The 19791-nt window shown below is 41.1% G+C and overlaps 1 protein-coding gene across 1 annotated transcript in view; it reads left to right on the top strand.

The window, feature by feature from the left end:
• The first annotated feature begins 4914 nt into the window (after nt 1–4914).
• Ipo5 (importin 5) overlaps nt 4915–19791 on the top strand; it is a 38539-nt gene continuing 23662 nt past the window's right edge. The window contains exons 1-6 of the mRNA XM_020183328.2: nt 4915–5121; nt 10540–10620; nt 12465–12657; nt 15009–15111; nt 16548–16644; nt 16841–16945. Of these exons, the coding sequence (XP_020038917.1) occupies nt 5032–5121; nt 10540–10620; nt 12465–12657; nt 15009–15111; nt 16548–16644; nt 16841–16945 (669 nt within the window). The 5' untranslated portion in view covers nt 4915–5031. The remainder of the gene's footprint in view (nt 5122–10539; nt 10621–12464; nt 12658–15008; nt 15112–16547; nt 16645–16840; nt 16946–19791) is intronic.

Below are 19791 nucleotides of genomic sequence, written 5' to 3'. Positions count from 1 at the left end.
ACATCTCATCTCAAACAGTGCATTTCCAAGATCAATAGCCATATGGCAAGTGGCCAGTACAGCCTACAGAGTCTACTGCCTCCCTAAAGCAAGTCCACCCACCCACCTGCAGGTATGGGTGACTTCCAAACAGAAAACTATGAGAGACAGAGTAAAAGAAACCAACCGAGTCACAATTTCCCCTGCTTGTGTTCAATTCAGCAATTTGCTGAGAGCCTATTATGTGCACTGATTGTAACACACAGCTTTTGAGCATGTGTGGCTTTGGAAGTTTGGATCAGAAGTAACCTAAAACGTTGTGAACAGTTCAGTACACATGCTTTCAGTAAAGAACTTTTCAGTAGTTCTGGCTTTTTTTTTTTTTTTTGGCTGGTTCTTCTCTAAGAAACAGATGACATCAATATTATAGAGCTAGAAATCTTATTTCTTGGCCAAGTGTCTGGTTGAATATCTGTAATCCATTCCACATACTATTTTACACTGCACAATTGGGAGACTAACAGAAAACATACAGCTGGGCACTGGTGGCTCACACCTGTAACTAGCTACTCAGGAGGCAGAGTTAGGAGAATCGTGGTTTGAAGCCAGCCAGGGCAAATAGTTTTCAAGGTCCCATCTTGAAAAAAAAAAAAAACCATCACAAAAAAGGGGCAGTGGAGTGGCTCAAGGTGTAGGCCAAATATTGGTATGGCAAAAAAAAAAAAAAATATATATATATATATATATACACATATACACACACACAAATTGATACACAGAACTATGCATCAGATGTACCTTTTGGATTAATTTCTTAGGCTGGATGTGAGGCTCAAGCAGTAGAGTTCAAACCCCTGTACTGCCCACTGCCCCAAAAAAGTAATTACTGAAGGCTTATGTCTTATTTAGCCCCAAATCCATCTAACTCATGACAGCAGATACCACACTACATGAACGTACATATATTATCCTGGCTTTCACAGCACCCGTGTAAAGAACTTCACTCCCGTAACAGATGCTCCATTGTGCCGTGTTAACTGCAATGTCGTCACCTTACACGTGGGTGCACCTGCAGAGTATTGTACTTTCACTGGGATTAGCTAAATCACTTATTACGGGGTTTTTTCTTTCTTTCTTTCTTTCTTTTTTTTTTGCAGTACTGGGCCCAGCGCTTGCTAGGCAGGTACGCATCTAAATTGCTAATTTAGATAATTACTTGTGATACCAAGAGTTAAGTGCTTGACTACCAAGGCAAGTAGCATAGCTCTTTTGGATCCCTAGGGCAACTTAAAAAAAATTTTTTTTTGTTTGCTGGAATCTTTATTTGCACTCAGCACCCTAGAAACCAGAAAGGTTAGACAAAATCAAATTCTACCCCAGCTGAGAACCTTTCACAGAGTTTTGTTTTTGTTTTTGTTTTTTTTTTGCAGTACTAGGGCTTGAACTTAGGGCCTTGAGCCACTCTGCCAGCCCTTTTTGTGATGGGTATTTTTGAGATAGGGTCTTGAAAACTATTTGCCTGGGCTGGCTTTGAACTGCCATCCTCCTGATCTCTGCCTCCTGAGTAGCTAGGATTACAGGCATGAGCCACCTGTACCTGGCTTCACAGAGGTTTTATTAGCCCAACTTTTTCAGCATCCTCCCATTTCCAGAACCCTCTCACCAACGTGGAAACACAGCAGGAGGGGATTCTGATACTCTCTGGAAAGGGAAGGCATTGAGGGAGAGCTGGTCTTTCACAGTTCATCAGCCCAAAGCAAGGGCAACTAACAGGGAGTGAACAGGACTCAAAGTTTTCTATTCCTCCATCTCTTTTCCAGTTACGACTTAATGTTAGAACTTTTGCCATTAATATTATAGCACTTCTCACTCCCATTTTCTAGATGACACATTAAGGCTTAGAAAGCATACAACTAATAAGTCTAAAGATCCAAGACCCTACTAAACTCAAGTTCAAGCCTCTTAACTTTCTACCATCTAAGCTCCTTGAAAAAAAAATGTCATCTATATTCCTGTGGGCTGATTTATATATGATCTGAGCTATTTTCTTACAGGAAAAGGATATGGTTATAAAACAAACAGGACTGTCTGTGCAGTAAATCTCCCAAAAGGCTGAGCATCACAGATAGTCCAGAATGACAAGCCTGCTGCTGAAATAAAGTCCCTACCTAGTAAGAGTTCAGGGTAGAACTGGTCTCCATTTTCAGAACTACTATCCACCCCATTGTAGGATCCCTTTATTCATTAACCTTAAAAGTCTTCCCCTTCCCTTTTTTTTTCTTTTTCCCACGGTGTTGGGATGAACTCAGGGCCTATACCTTGAACCACTCTACCAGCCCTTTTTTGTGATGAGTTTCTTTTTGAGATAGGGTCTCAAGAACTATTTGCCAGGGCTGGCTTTGAACCACAATCCTCCTGATCTCTGCCTCCTGAGTAGCAAGGATTATAGACGTGACCACGGGCGCCTGGTCCCCCTTCCTCTTGACTGGAGTATTTACAGTGATAATACCAGACTGGACTGTGATTCCATGTTCAATCAGTTGCTATCACTACTATTACAAAGCTGGCTTGTTTGTTTCTTGCCTGAAATATCATGTTTTGCCTCATCAAAAACAATCTCTCAGGGAGGGGCGCAGTGCTCACACCTGTTATCTCAGCTACTCCAGAGGCAGAGATCAGGGACATCAAGGTTGGAGGCCAGCCAAGGCGAAAAAGTTAGCAAGACCCCCATCTTAATCATAAGATGGGCATGACGGTGTGGTGATGTGCACCTGTGATCCCAGCTACGCAGGAAGCCATAGGTAGGAGGATTGCAGTCCAAAGCTTGCCTTGGGCAAAAATAACTCTACCTGAAAAATAACTAAAAACCAAAAAAAAAAGAGGGGGGGAGGGGAGCAGAGGAGGGACTGGGGACATGTGAGGACATGGCTCAAGTGGTAGAGCACCTGTGGCCCTAAGTAGCAGTTGGGCATGGTAGTACAAGCCGTAAGTTCAGCATTAGGGAGGTTGAGGCAGCAGGATCACAAGTTCAAGGCCGGCCTGGATTAATGTACTTCTCTCTTTTGACACACCTACAAACTTATATTGAAATTTCTATTACTTAATAGTTACACTAAGTGAATGCCCATTACTTAATAGTTTCTGAATATATGTAATGTACAAACTCATTGCCAATAAAAACACATCCCACAGCAGGTGTTAAACAGTAACTCAAAAGTAAGCTTCCCTGTTAACCCTTTTTTTAGTTTGGGATTTTTTTTTAGTTAGGGTTTTTTTGAAACAGAGTTGATACACAGCCCAGTTGGCCTCAAACTTGCTCTGTAGCAAAGGATGGCCTTAATCAAAACTCCTACCTCAGCCTCTGGAGTGCTGGGATTACAGGCATGTACCACCATACCTGGCTCCTAGTTATTAAAAATGTTTTAGTGTGTAATTCCCCAAATTGTAAGAACTTTGGGTAAGAAAGAAGCCTGAGAATCCTGATATGCCCGTTATTGACCAAAAATATTTTTAATATACATATCAAAATGAAACAAAAATCTGCCTCAAATTAATGTATATAATGGTCTGGTTTAAAAAAATAATAGGGCCTAAGAATAAAGTGTCAGTTCTTCAAAGACAGGCCCTGCAGGCCTCCTGTAGTTGAACCCCATCAAGGTCACAGCTAAATTTTCGCAGGGAATTTTCTCTACGAATCAATCACATTTCCTTTATAAAACTCTTGGCTGGGCATCACACCTGTGTGGATCCCAGGGCCCGGACCCAAAGTTCTGCACACGGTGGCCTTAGTTGATGACAAGCCAAGGTTTAAAATTATCCAAGAGCAAATGTTTAAGAAGACTTTCAAAGAGCAGAACAGCCAATGGGAAACTGAATTCTCTCAGTTAGATACTAGGAGCTGCCAGAAGCCTAGAACTCCCGGCTTTTGAAAGGCTGCTCACTAGGAACATAGCTGTCATCTTACGGCAAAAGTGAGTTCTTTTCTGCCACTGTCACTTGACCCAAGCAACGCACTGGACAGAAGTGCCCTTTGACCTAAGCAAGGCAGTCTGAGCTTGCATGACCTAGGCACAGGAGGGCTGCTCCTGGAGAGACCCCTGCTGCTGGTGGACATCAACCCGCAGACAGGGCCGCCTTAGGGAAGGGCGTGTGTCCTGACGCTCCCAGGTACGAGAGCCCAGGGTCCCCAACTGTGGATTCTGGGGTGTGTAGCATCATCACCCCAACATCACCCCAGCGACACTGAGCTACGCTGCCGGCCGGGCTGAGCCGGGCGTGAGTCACCGGTGAGCGCGCGGGGAGGAAGGTGCGGTCTGAGTCACAGCCCTGGGGGAGGCCGGCGGGCCCGGCACATACGGGGGTCTGCGGAGGCCGGGGGTGCAACTCAGGTGCGACGTGGGCTCCAAAGGGGCCCCCCCTCCGGGGATCGGGGGAGAGGGTCCCGCGGTCGAGGGATCCGGGGTGGGGCCCGTTTGTCCGGCCGCAGGGAAGGGCTGGGGGCGGCCGGAGGGGAAGGAGGCCGGCCAGCCCGCGGCGCCGAAATCTCCCGCGCTCAGGAGCTGGCCCCTCCTCCCGGGCCGGGCCTCACGCCCCTTGCCGCCGGCCCGGCCCGCCAGCCGGCTCCTCCCTCTCCAGCGACGCGGCCCCAGCCCCAAGCCCAGCCGCGAAGCCGTCGGCCGTCCCCCCGCAACCCGTTCCCCGCCCCGCCCCCACAGCCCAGCCCGGCGGCCGCCGCGCGCGGCCAGTGACGGCACGGCAGGGTGCGTGGCCAATCCGCTCGGCCCCCAGGAGGAGGCCTCGGCCCCGCCTACCGCGCCCCAAGCCAATGAGGTGTCGGCGCCGGCGGCCGCGGCGGGGTGAGAGGGCGCGAGGCCCCGCCCCGTCCTCCCCTTTCCCCTTTGCCCCGCCCTTTCCCGCCCGGCCCCCCAAGCCCCGCGCCGCCGCTGGTGCCGGTCCCCGCGCTGGACCCGCCCCCGCCCCTCCCGCCGGCCCGCCAGCGCGCCTCACGGCTCCTGCTTCCCCTCCCTCCTTCTCTCTCTCACGCCTAGCGCAATGGCGGCGGCCGCGGCGGAGCAGCAACAGTTCTACCTGCTCCTGGGAAACCTGCTCAGCCCCGACAATGTGGTCCGGAAACAGGCGGAGGTAAGCGAGCTCGCCGCCCCAATCCCCGCACCCGGACCGGCGCGCCGCCCCTTCCCCGACGCCGGGCCTCGTCCCCTCCGGGGGCCGCGCAGGCCGGGCCGGGCCGTGGCCGGGAGGGAGGGAGGGCGGGCGGCGGCCCACGTGTGTGCGAGGCGGCCCCGGCCCCGGCCCTTCCGGCCCTTGCAGCCGCGGCGCCGGTTGCCTCCCCGCCGCCCCGCGCACACGTGCGGCCGCGCCTGACGCGCCGCCCCGCCCGGAGCTGGACGCGGCGGGGTGGGGGGCGGGGGACGGGGGCGCTGCCCCAACTCGGTGGGCCGCCGGGCCCCGGCTCCCCTCGCCCCTTTCCCGCTCTCCCCGCGGCGGGCGCCCCTCGTCCCCCAGGTCCCCAGCCTCCCGGCCCTGGCGACTCCCTGACCCGGCTCCCGCTTCCCTCCTGCCCGTCCCCGTCCCCGCTGTGAGATGTCCGTCCAGTTAGCCCTGCCTCGCTCCTACTTGTGACATCGCAAGCCGGTCGCCCCCCTCCACCCCAACCCCAGTTCGGTGAAGTTGCCTTTAGGGTTTCTTTCTAAGCAGTTTCTACCTTACTCTGCTCCTCCTTCCGGCAGATTTCCTTTGATCTCTAGAGATTGGTGGTCTCATAATGTAAGTGGGATATGTCGGAAGTTCCGTTGTCCAAAAGCAGGCCAATACCATATGTTTTAAGTCTTCAGTTTCTTTGAGTTTAACCCAAGTCAATCTCAGTCTCTCTCCGTCTTTCTGATAGGGCTCAGCAGACATTATTTCAAATACATGTGCAAGCTCGTTTGCAGACCAGCAGTAAGACATTTGGTTCAGTAGAAACCGGCGTTAAACTGTCAGTGATGAGACCACGATTTCCGTAAGATACTTCCAGGAAAGGGAGAAACTCTCCACTCCACCCTCCAACTTGGATCTCTGGAGCTCCTAGCAATATATGATGGAACGTTTTTGTAGGATTCACCACAGGATGTTGGGATTTTTTTTTGACAAAGCAAAATTTTATTTTACATATAGCTAGTGAAATTGACAAGACTCTCAGGAATTTCACTGGCCTAAAGAGTTTATAGGTGTCTTTTAAACCAGTGGCTTTGAATAGAATGAGGCTATGCTGATCACACTTACTAGTTTAATGATAAGAGAATATACTGGAAATTCAGTTCTGTATGAAAAAAGCACTTCACTGCTTTATCCCAATAAGTTATTATATAACTTATTATAAATGTAATACATGTTCTTGGTGAAAATTCGAACAGTTCCTTCACCAGAGGTAACCACTTTTTAGTGTGGCATGAACCTTTCTATACAAGCATGTATGTATGTATCCATTTTTACTTGAGTTGGGCTCACACATTTATTGTGCAACTTGGATTTTTCACTCAGTATAGTTCACATTGCCACATGAGTCCTTTTTTTCTAAAGCAGCTAGAAACCATCATAGAGATATTGTTTATATAAGCAGCTTCCATAAATATATGAGGTTTCCAGTGTCCTCTTAAAAAATAGTACCATTGCCTTTGTATACTTTTTGGGAGTTTTTCGTAGAATTAAAAGCAGCATTTACATAGAAGTAATATGTGTTTTATCAACTTGTACTCAGGAGAGGATACTAAACATTTTGATGCTTTCTGCTAACTTTAAAGAGAGTTTTTCATCAAAGTTAAGTTCTTAATCCCGACTCATAATAGAAATTTCCACATATCACAAAACAGAACTGCATTGTAATTAGTAAGCTAGTTTAATTCTCCCTCTTCCCTCCACTTGCTTAAGTCTCCATTGTGAAGCCTAGTGGGGAATCTCTCTTCTATTGAACTAAATACCAGTGTCTGGTTCAGCTGGAATTCCAATTGATGCCTGTTGTAAATCTTTTATCACTTGCATCACTTTGGGGGTAGTTAGCAGCACTCAGCATATTTTCTCAGAAAGAACAATTGGAAATAAGTACTGTTGTTTTCTTAGTCTAGTATTCCTAGTGAAAACATTCAGATACTACATTCTTACTTTCTCTATCCTGAGAATATACGTAAAGTGACTACTGTGATACAGAAATTCTTTAATTTAACAAAGAGTAAATGCTAGGGGAAGCCCACCAGTGCCACGTAATACAATACTTAGTTGGTCTGTGAATAGGGCTTCATAGGAAAGCAAAGGATTTTGGGGGGGTTGGTGAGGGAGGAACCTGATTGTGTGCATGAGGATAGCGCAGTCTCCATCCCCGTTTTTTTGGCCTTTGGAAGTCTGATAAAGAAAATCTAGCAGAGAACTAACAAATTGGCAAAGGCTCAATAAATAGCTTTGTAATTTACTCAGTTGAAATAAAAATACTTAGTTGACACATAAATACCAGTTTACTAAGGTGTCTTAGATATATTCGGATCTAAAATCAAATACAATAAAAGACTTTTACTATGTTTTGTTGAAATCCCTGAAGGCTTCATATCTTAGTTTAAACTTTCTATTGTATAAACCATTTGATAGGCTTTATATTTTACTTCTGTTTTTTAAATTGGCAAAGATTTTTCTCTTCAAACTTACAGCAAATGTTTCTCATGACTGAAATGATTTGATTGCCCTTAAATCTCAAAATACAATAATTAAAATGAATAAATAATTGACAAATACTTCAAGTTGAATATCCATGGTATTCATCATGACTGGTATCTTTACATAAGCTTAAGTATTTTATTAATCATATTCATGCATTCCATATTCTTAATATTTTCCATATAGGCTTGGTACCTTAATGATGCTAGAACTTCATTGTTGAGATTTGAATTGAAGGAGGGGTAACATATTGAAAAATATACCTAGCAGGGATCTAGTGGCTCACTCCTGTAATCCAGGGGCAAATAGTTAGAGAGACCCTATCTTGAAAATAACCAACACAAAAAAGGGTTGGTAGAGTGGCTTACGTGGTAAGAGTGCCTGCCTAGCAAGTTTGAAGCCTTGAATTCAAACCCCCCTACTGCCAAAAGCAAAATATGTGTGTGTGTGTACACCTAATTGTTGAGGGACCTGGGTGTTTGTGAGGTAAAAGCTGCTTGTCCCGTTTTCCATTCTCATACAAGGGTAGGCTCACTATGAATACATACGGAATAAGTGAGAGTCATACTAACTAGCATTTTTCTTTTGTGGGCAGAGGAGGAGGAGGCAAAATTCTGACTTGGTGTGATTGTGTGTGGTAGAATCAAATGGAATGGGAATTGTGTTTACTGCATCACTGGTAACTCACTGAACCTGTCTGCTTTAGTGTTAGGAATAATCTTAGAATTGTCCTTTACAATATTTGCTGCATCCTGATTACAGATACATGGGATACAGAAATGAATGCCATGTCTGCCTTTGAGGAGCATAGTCTGTTTAGGCTAAGAAAAAGATACACTTGACTTTAAGGATGTGTTCTTTCTGCCAAACCATTATTGTTGGCCACTCTTCTGGTACAGATGTAATAATGTATTTGAATTACCAGAGTGGAGCATAATCAAAGGGGAAACACTCTTAGGAGTCAAAGCCATTCATACTGAACTCTCCTACCATTGACTTCAAGTTGACTGGAATCATGTTGGATATTTGATTTAATATTACAAGCCTCTACTGGAATTGGTACACTCACACCAGTAATCTTACCTTTGAAAGGAAAGAGACCCTCTAAAGTGATAGTGCTGGTGGGTTTTTGAGAGTGATAGCCTAGTAGAGAAGTTCTTTGAAACTTAACTTGGATTACTGGAAATGTAAGTGCTAACCTCTTGTAGCAAGTACAGTACATCTGGGGCTATGTCAGTCAGGTACACAGAATTAAAAGAGATTTTTATTATTATACTGTTACTGTACTGTTAGACTAGGGACGGACCCCAGGACCTTGTGCATGCTAGCCAAATACTCTACCTCTGAGCTGTATCCCTAGCCCCTTGAGAATTTTTTGTTTTTTGCGGTACTGGGGTTTGAACTCAGAGTCTTCACCTTGAGCCACTCCACCAGCCCATTTTTTGTGATGGGTTTTTTTTTGAGATGGGATCTCTCAAAGTATTTGCTCATGCTGGCTTCGAACTTCAGTCTTCCTAATGTCCCTTCTGAGTAGCTAGGATTAGGTCTGAGCCATTGGCACCCAGCTCTCAGAGTTTTTAAGTAAAAAGGTTTTGATGGTTTCTGAGTTGGTTTTGTAAAAATTAAGTGAAAATCTCAAGGTACATAGCCATTTTTGCAATTAGCTTGTGAATATCTTCACATAAATTACCTCATTTTTGGATAAATTCAGACCAATCTCTCCTTAGCTGTGAATACTTTTGGCACAGTTTTCAGCATTGTTATGTATGTACAGTGGAACTTGCTGTTATCAGATGACCTTAAATTGTCCTTTTTCACCAAATCTCTTCTTCCTCAGACTGGAATGTTCGAGAAGTTTGGAAACTGTGTGGCCCTGCATAGAGGAAGCCCCCAGGGTAAAACCTGGAGATTTCAGTGCCAGAGAAAGGACACTTGGCCTTAGCAGACCAGAGTTTTGTCATTTACTGTCTTTGATCTTGATAAGTCATTTAAGGCGTAAACCTTTATTTCCTTATCTGTCAGTGTCTCAGGGATGCCATGGTGCACTTAAAAGCTATGAGATAGATGTAGGTTGTAAGTAGGCTTATTTCTTTCCTCCCTTACCACTTTTGTCCATAGAAGCCTAGAAGTGAGAGAACAGGCAAGCTCTTTGAACTTAGGTTGCTCACAAATTCATGTTCTCTACATTAGACCTTAAAGTGGAATATCACCTATTTACTAAGAGACTTTTTAGGAGAAAGAATTCCAAGCATACTTAAATTGATTTACCTTATAATAAAAGACTGCCATTATTAGAATTTGTGGTCATGGACATGAATCTATACTACTTCTCAACTTGCTCTGGGATTCATTCTGAAAATCTGCTTTTAATTGAGGTCAGCTTTTTATTGCTAACAAATTTGTTCTGATTTTACATTATTAATAGTGAAGGGAAAATGTGTTCTGAGTTATAAAGCCTTTTGCTAATAGATGTAGAAATGATATGAAGTCTCCTTGACTATTCATCGTGTGTTTATGTGTGAAATATGGTTTCAGTATAATCCTTGCTTGAAAGAAAATATGGCCTAAAGAATTTGGATACTTCCTTTTCTGCATCTGATGGTTGTAAGTAGTGGTGATTTGAACCAATTCTACATAGTCTAGTCTGGTAAGTAGTTATTTAAGAGATAGGTAAGAAAGAGCTTAGTAAGTCTTGGACTTCCTCTCCTTGCTAACCTGTTGGGTATATATCACACCACAAAAGAAAATGTTCACACTAGACATAGACTGCTTCCCACTCTTCATTTCATCCCCCTCACTGGTTTATTCACAAGATTCTTCAACATCATGTTCTAACCTTGAATTTCCTTTTCCATGTAGGAAACCTATGAGAATATCCCAGGCCAGTCAAAGATCACATTCCTCTTACAAGCCATCAGAAATACAACAGCTGCTGAGGAGGTACTACCTTAATACTGAGAATGTTACATTCTTACAAAACAAATTGGGGTATTGGATGATGGTCAAGCTGGATAATGAGAACTGTTTACTATGTAGATGTTTCTAGAACTTGGAACTTGTTAAAAAGTCATCTAAGCTATATATTTTTTTTTAAAGTACTCCATATTAAATGTGAGAATTCCCTTTTCCCCACGTAAGATGATATATATCCAGAGTAGATAAAAGGTAATGGGTGCTGGGGATGTAGCTCTGTGGAAAAGTGCTTCCATTATGTGTGCAAAGCCCTGCAGTCAATCTCTTAACAACACATACACACAAAATTTAATGGTTTTATACATAAATACATTGAATTGTTGAATTCAGGTGCTTTCTTCTTTTTCAGTGTGTTTTGGGGTTTTTTTGTTTGGATTTTGTTTGTTTTTGACACAGGGTCTTGCTGGGTTAGTAGAGGCTGACCTCAAACCCAGGTCCATGCCTCAACCTCCCAAGTGCTAGGATTACTGGATTGTAGTAGTGATTTCTGAAGCTATTAAAAAAAAAAAAAAACTGGTTTCTTTGATTGAAACAACTCCTTCCAAAGGAGGAGATTAGTTCATTTAGTATTTTATTTTTACCAAATATTTTGAAGAAGTACTTTTCATCTCTAGATGAAACATGGGTTAAGCATTTGCTGAGGAACAGACTTTTTAAAGTCAAAAGTTTTTAGTGATCACGTAGTGTACCATTTCAAAGTCGCTTGAATTTTAAGAATCCTTTTTCCTTATGATAAAACAGGACTGACTGTGTACTCGGGTTTTTTATTCTTCCTGTGCATTTAGTTGCTAATTTTTCTTTTTTTGTTTCCATAAAGTAATATTCTTGTAACTGTTGAATGTTGTTGAATATCTGTTTACTTTGGAAAAGGTATTGAAATATTCAAGTCTAGAAACTCACACTGGCTAGGAGGCATTGCATGCAGAGTTCATACACCAGGACTTTGTTCCTAGCCACACTATATGTGAATCTTAGGATTAATACTTGATGGAAGTGAAGTCAGACTTAACTTGTACACAGTGTTCCCCTAACTTCTTCCCCTTTGTTTAGACTAGCGGTTTCGTGTTCTCTGAACACTTAGCAATATAAACGTGCCCCAGTTTTTGTTGTTGCTTCTGTCATTTTATTGGATGACAAATGATGCCTCTTTACCTTATAGCATACGTTTTTCTGTAACTCAGAATGGATGTAAATAGCAGTAAAAACAGATGGCTGTTGAAGGTTAGTGCCAGTTGGCTACCAAACAAATTTTAAAGCCAATAACATGAAAACTTTTGAATTTTTGTAAACCTATTAAACTCTTATTAAATCTTAATTCTATTTAGGAATTAGATGTCTATAAATTAGCATCAATATCTTATTTGTGGCATTTGTCTCTTTTGATAGTTTTAAGGAATGCTGCATAGAAAAACTAAACTTAATAGTCCACAGATTTAAAAATGGGATCTAAGAATCTATTGAAAGGGGGCTCTGGGCTGAGAGCTGGGAACCTAATGCTAGGTAGGAGAGGCACTTCTAGACTGAGAAACCAGATGGAGAGGTAGGAAAAGAGCATTGTAGGGCTTACAATTTATTCTAAGATTTGTTTTTCTCCTTAAAATTTATTTAAAGAAGAATTAAAGACAGTTTTTCATTGCTAGGATGTTCCTACTTGAATTCTGATGTTTAGGAGTTCCTTTCACCTCTAAGTAGAAATGATTTTCTGTGTGACACTTTCTATATAATAGACTAATACAATAAGAAAGTTGTACATATTTTGCAGAGTGACTGTAGTAAGACATGAAGGTATTGACAGTATTATCTGTTTGTAGGCTAGACAAATGGCTGCCGTTCTCCTAAGACGTCTTTTGTCCTCTGCATTTGATGAAGTCTATCCAACTCTGCCATCGGATGTACAGACTGCCATCAAGAGTGAACTACTAATGATTATTCAGATGGAAACACAATCTAGCATGAGGAAAAAAATTTGTGATATTGCTGCTGAATTGGCCAGGAATTTAATAGGTATGTGTACAAGTACGTTTATTGGGATAGGGAGGGTATATCCCTCCCCAGACACACACTATTTATGTATGTATGTATTTTCGTTTGTTGTGACAGAATCTCCTATGTACCCTGGGTTGGCCTGGAATTTGCCGTGTCCCAGACTAACCTTGGACTCAATCCTCCTACCTCAACCTCCAGGTTGCTGAGATGAGAGGCATGCACCATCATGCCTGGCCTTTTCTTTTTTGTATTTTTTAATCTTTTTTACAGGTACCACCATCATGTTTATTCTGTCCAAAATGAATGTGATCATAGATTCTGCATTTAGACCCCAAAATTACAGATGTTTATGAAATCTAGTCAACACTTACAATTGATACTCAACACGTCCATCTGGGCAGTCATTTTGGAATTGGCTTGAAAGTTTTTAGTATGTTTCCTCTTTCATCTGTAAAGTTGTAGAAACACAGGCTGGCTGATGTTATAGCCTACTTTATAGATTGAACTTCCAATTTAAGTAGAAACCAGTGGACTCCAGGTGCTGTATTGATAGTATAGTATAGGCTGCTATACTATACTATGTGCATTATAAAATACCAAAAAGTATATGTATTTTAAAGAATAAAAACGTTCTTAAATGCTTTATTTGGTGGGAGGCAGTACTGGAGTTTGAACTCAGGGCTTCATGCTTGTTAGGCAGGTGCTCTACTACTTGAGCCATGCCCCCAGCCCTTAAATGCATTTTTCAGCAGAAAAAGTCAAAATGGTCAGTAGTGGAATTTTAATTGAATAGGTCCACACCCAGTAAGCACATACTGTACCACTGAGCTGCATCCCTAAGCCAGAGGTGGGACTCATAGGTGTGATTATAAGCACTGTTCATTTAGAACTCATTTTCTTTATTATTGTTTCATATATTTTGGCAGTACCAGAGTTAGAACTCAGAGCCTCACACTTGCTAGGCAGGCACTCTTAGCACTTGAGCCACTCTGCCAACTAGATAACATTTGTAATAGTTGGGAACTCATGAAAGGGGGTTATATGAGAGGGGATTGTTGGCTTGCTTAGAACATTATGAAGAAGTTCTTGTTCAGTTCAACTCATAGATTACCATCCTTTTTGATAGCAACACATTCTTAGAATCTAATACTAATATAGTTTAAATGAGTTCAAAACACCACTTAAATAGCTTAGAATGTACAGATGCAAACATTTTATAGGTGATATTATTTCTCTTTTAAAATCTCTTAGTAATGAAAACATGTCCAAATATTCAAAGCGCTCTTCACAGATTATGCTTTTTGGAGACAGGGTCTTGCTATGTCCTTGAACTCCTGCCTTGAGCCTCCCGCCTGGGATTACAGGTGTGTGCCACCACAGCTACCTCATATCTTTTTTCCCAACAGTTGTCCTATTCCCCCTTTAAGTATCATCTTTCTGTTGAAAGGGCACTTTAAAGGTTTTGTTGTAGCTTGCTTACCTAGTATGTTCAAAGGCCCTGGGTTTGATCCCTACCACCTACATGTGAAAGGGTGAGCAGTTTTTCTGGTTTCTTTCACAATGTGCAGCTACTGTTGGTCTGTTTTTAAAAAGAAAAAGAAATGGAAGAAAAGAAACAGCCTGTTGCCCAGGCTCGCCTCAAACTTCAGGTCCTTGTAGCAGTATAACCAGTGAGTTTTCTAGAGGCCACAGTAGCTTTCATGGTTACTCATTCTTTTTACATCTTGATAAAAACTAAACATTGGTAACATCCTGTAGCACTCAAAGCTACAAAGTATATGCCAGACCTTGTGGTGCACACCTGTAATACCAGGACTTGGGAGTCAGGCAGGAGGACCTTGAGTTCAAGGACAGTCTGTGGACTTCACAGCAATTTCTAGGCTATCTTGGGCTACTTTAGCAAGAACCCTGTCCAAAAATCACACACCAAAAAAGCCCTGCAGAATATTTGTATCTTCTAGATCCAGGGGCTCTCACTGTGGTATCTTCTTCTAGTTAGAAAGTAATAATTAGTTTGGTTTCAAGACTTTGCTTTCAGATATTAGCTCTGCTTACTTTTAAACTCTTCAATAGCAATAGTATATGTAAATAATTTAATCAAATATTTGTATATTTAGTAAAAGTACTGCTTTCTCTTTAAATTCTCCTTGGAAATAACCAGTGCTAATATTTGTACTTACATAAGCCCAAATACACAACTTACCTTTTTATAAGATTATAGTACTGTTAAAGGGCTTAATTTTACTGAAATTTTTTAAAACATAGAGCAAGTCACATTTATACTATTACATATTTTGAATGAGGCTTATGGAATAAAAGGATTCACCCATAATATTTTGAACTCAAGCCTGGATTTTTTTTACTTTTAGATGAGGATGGCAACAACCAGTGGCCTGAAGGCTTGAAGTTCCTTTTTGATTCAGTCAGCTCTCAAAACATGGGACTGCGGGAAGCTGCTCTTCACATATTCTGGTATGTGATTGTTCTGGGGTTTTTTTGCTGTTGTTTTTTGAAAATTTAATATCTTTAATGTCCGAAACACATTTTAACTGGTTATTTCAGCCTAATTTAGCTTTTGGGATTTTCGAGTAGGCTTTGGATTTGCTTTAAAAAAGAAAGTTGAGAAAAAGTTTTCTTATTTCACACTCTGCAATTTTATCTCTTAATTCTGATTTTATTTTTATTTATTTATTTGTTTTGCAATACTGCAGTTTGAATTCAGGGCTTCATGCTTGCTAGGCAAGTGCTCTGCCACTTTAGCCACTCTACCAGACCAATAATTGCATTTTGGAAAAGAAGAGAATGCTGGTAAATCCCCATTATGTTTTCTGGGTCTTCTGTGACCATGCTTTATAATATTTTAACAGGCTTCTGTATATTTATGAACAAGTGTTTAGATTATTTTTTGACCTACTATGTTACCATAGTTTTTTTGTTGTGCTTAAAATTTTAATAGATTTATAACTTTTCAAGGTACAGACATTATGTACAGTTTTTAGACATCACTTTCTACTTTGGTTGTCAAGTGTATCTTACTCGTTTCAGTAATCCAGATTAGAGGATTACATAAAAGCACTCAGTTTAATTGTTTACCTTTTTTTTTTTCCCTTGGTGGTTCAGGGCTTTGAATTCAGGGCCTCATATTTGATAGGCAGGTACTCTTACCACTTGAGTCATGCCTCCAGCCCTTTTTCTTTAGCAGTTTTTTCAGATAGGGTCTGTCTTTTTGCCCTGGGCCAGTCTGGACTGCATTCCTCCTTCCTGTGCCTCCTGCATAGCTGGTGCAGGCATGCACCACCACGTCCAGCCTTAATTGTTTACCAGATTTAAAGTTGGCAAAAATTGGATTACCTGGTTCACCAAGACTAGGAATGGATGGTCAGAAAACGTTTGTGAATGCGGGTTGTAATACCCATGTTCATGGAAGCAATGATAGGAATCTCTCTGTATGGGTATCCTCATCTCAACTAGCGAAAACGCTATATCTTTCTTATCTCTTACGTCTTCTCTTCAACAAAGTTGGAGAAGAGGGTAAAACAACTACTGCCTGGAAGCGAGGGGGGTGGGAGCAGGTTGGAGAGGTGGCCCAAACAATGTGTACACGTATGAATAAATGTAAAAACAATTAAAAAAGAAAACATGGTTTTATCCCATGGGAAAGGGCGACCATGCTTTCTGACCATCTATTCCTAGCCTTAGTGACAGAACAATAGAGGACAAAGCACCTGTCTGGGAATGGGCTGCTGAGAATCCTCTGTCCAGCCTGAACTGTTGTGTTTGAACATATGTAGATGCTCTTCCACCTGAGCATTAATGTATGATTTGAGTCAGGTAAATGGTTCATTAGAGACTCCAGCTTGTAGTTTACAAAGGTAGCTTTTAAAGAGTGTTTTTGAATCATTTTCTAGGAATTTCCCTGGAATTTTTGGGAACCAACAGCAGCACTATTTAGACGTCATCAAACGGATGTTAGTTCAATGTATGCAAGATCAGGAACATCCATCGGTAAATAATTTCAGTTCCACTAATATTCACATCTGGTTCAATCTGAATTTCTGAAAGAAGTTAATGTAATAAGGGGTCGTTTTTACTTTTATGCATTAAAATAAATGCTGATTTACTAATAGAGGAAATGTCGTGTTGAGTGAGAAATCTGTCAGAAGCTTCTCATATTTGACATCTTTTGCTCCCTTCATTTTAGATCAGGACATTATCTGCAAGAGCTACAGCTGCATTCATACTTGCAAATGAGCACAATGTTGCGCTGTTCAAACATTTTGCAGACTTGTTACCTGGGTTCTTGCAGGTAAGAGAACAGCACAGACCAAATCATTGGTTTTTATTAATTGGTTTATTTAATTTGTTTTTAATTGGTTTAAATTTTCATCAGTTCTATAGTGCACTCATACATCCATGGAGCAAATACTTACTACCTGTTATATGCTGTTGCTGGAGATGGAGCAATTAACACAACGTGCAGACCTGGCCCATTGAGCTACATACATTTACTGCCCTTGACCTTTTTTTGAGACATGGTCTTTGCTATATCACCCAGGCTGACATAATCATGAGTCTCTTGTCTCAGCTTCCTGGGTGCTGTTGAAAAAACTTCTAGTCCTTTAAAATATTACGCTTAAGTTTTTCTATAATGTAAACAGTTAACAAAATACTTACCATTAAATGTGTAGCCACATAGGTTATTTCCATCAAATTTACCAGATAAACTGTAAGGTTTAAGGCATATTTTATAAAAGGAAAAACTGAGGATGAGACAATAAAATTTTGTCCAAGATCACAGTTTACTAAGTGGGAAACAAATCTCACTGCAGAGTCCTTACTCTTTTTTGTTTTTTTGTTTTGATCTCAGCCTCCCAAGTAGCTAGGATTATAGGTGTGAGCCACTGTCTCCTGGCAGAATCCTTACTCTTGACCACAGGTCTTATAATAGTTGATGTTGTAAAGTAGGAGCTTATGATTAGTTCACATTATAGTTCCCAAGGACAAGTTAATTTAAGATTGCCTTCTGTCTTATTTGGAAAGCAAAATAAGAATGGACAAGGTAGTGTAATGATTATCTTATCAGACTGTAAATTCTATTTTTTAATAAATATTTTGTAACTTCTTATATATTATCCTAAAATAAGTATGTAGATATGATACATGCAGTTTTTTAAAATATCAATATGTGACTAAATAGAAGGAAGAAATAAAAAGTAATGCATAGTGAAATGAGTTGCTTTTCCATATGTGTGTTTAGGCATGCCCATATTAAAAAGTAGACTCGTTAATTTCTAAGTGTGTGTGCATATGCAGTAGCTAAAACTGAACTCACTTAACTGGATCACTGGTAAAGGAAACCACAGCATTGCTGTTATTATTGGTCAGACTGCCGGAGAAGACGAAATGTGATTCATCCTTTATTTATAATAATTAAATTTTGGGGGTGGAGGATCACTGTATAGTCATCCCTCAGTATCCTAGTTAGTGTCAGGACCCTATTCAGATACCAGAATCTGTAGTTCAGTACAGACTTAGCTCCCTTTTGCCCCCAAATGTTTTTTGATCCTTAGTTGTCCTTAGCCAACAACAGACTAAAATCAGGCAAAAATAATTTGCGGCTTAGGTTCTAGGTTCTGATCCTGTGATTTTCCATTTTTATAAGTGTGACATTTGTGAACGTGTGAGATGCATGCTGAGAAGATCATATGAATCTCTCAGAAGCCTTTGTGTTGCAGATGCAGCGTATCTATTATCCCTGGCTTTTGTATGTTCATAGTCATGTGACTAAGGATTGAGAAGCCCTGAATTCTAACCCCAGTACCTCAAAAAAGAAAGAAAAGAAGTTATTTCCTAGGAGGAATTGCATTCCAGTGGAGAATCAAAAGTTATTAGGATTTAGTGAAACCCTCCCTCCCGCTTCCCTTTAACATTGAAAAGATAATGTTAGGGCAGTGCCAGAACTTGTAAGTGTAATATGCTATTGCTTTGTAGTTTATTATCTAAAAATCTTTTTGTTAATATTGGAGTTTGAACTCAGGGCCTCAAGCTTGCTAGTCAAGCACTCTACCACTTGAGCCACTCTGCCAGCCCTGTTATCTAAATCCCAGAGATTTTATTTATATGGAAAAGACTAAGACATACATAAAGGACAGAGAAAATGGATTTTATTGAGTTATAAAAGAGTTATTTGACAACCTTCAGTATTGTTGTGATAGTATACTCTCTCTGGTTTTAGTTTTGACTTAGTTTTGTTTTTTTTTTTCCCCTGTGATACTGGGGTTTGAACTTGGCCTTGTGCTTGCGAGACAGGCGCTCTACCACTTGAGCCACTCCACAAGCCTCATTGACTCAGGATTTTTTTAATTTAGTTTTATTTTTAGTTGACACTGTAATTGTAGATAATTATGGGATAAAAGATGACATTTTAATACACATATATAATATGTAGTGATCAAATCACTTCAGACATTCATTGCATTGAAAATACTAAAAATCTTCTCTACTAACATTTTTTTGAGAAAACATTTGTCACCAATTATTTGTTGTCAGCTGTAGTTACCCTGCAGTGCTATAGAACATTCAGTGTTATTCCTCTGTCCAGCTACATCTGTGTGCCTATTACATATTTTTTCTCCCATCCTCTCCTTGACACAGTTTGCGGCTCGGTTAATCACGTGTAAGTGAGAACATGCAGTATTTGTCTTTCTGTGCCTAACTTATTTTAACAATGTCTTCCAGTTCCATCCATGTTGCTGCAAATGACAGAATTTCATTCTTAGGTTGAATAATACTCCATTTGTGTATATATCAGCATTTTCTTTTTTATTCGTCAGTGGACACATGCATCACTTTCGTATCTTGGCTGTTAAAAAGTGCTGGAATAAACATGCAAGTGCAGATATTTCTTCAACATGATTTTCATGCCTTTGGATATACATACACACCCAGTAATAGCGGTACTGGGTCATGCAGTAGTGTGTTGGGGTTTTTTTTGTTTTTTTTTTTTTCCGAGAAACCTCCGTACAGTTCTCCTTAACGGCTCTACTAATTTACATTCCCACCAAAGAGTGTGTGAGAATTCCCCTTCCTCCACATCCTCACCAGCATTTATTACTTTTTGATAATAGTCTTACTGGTTAAGAGAAACCTTAT

This window comes from Castor canadensis, chromosome 10 (genome assembly GCF_047511655.1).
Source record: "Castor canadensis chromosome 10, mCasCan1.hap1v2, whole genome shotgun sequence".
NCBI lineage: Eukaryota > Metazoa > Chordata > Mammalia > Rodentia > Castoridae > Castor > Castor canadensis.
The sequence above is the reverse complement of the archived record's forward strand: the minus strand, read 5'-3'. Positions and strand labels throughout refer to the sequence as shown.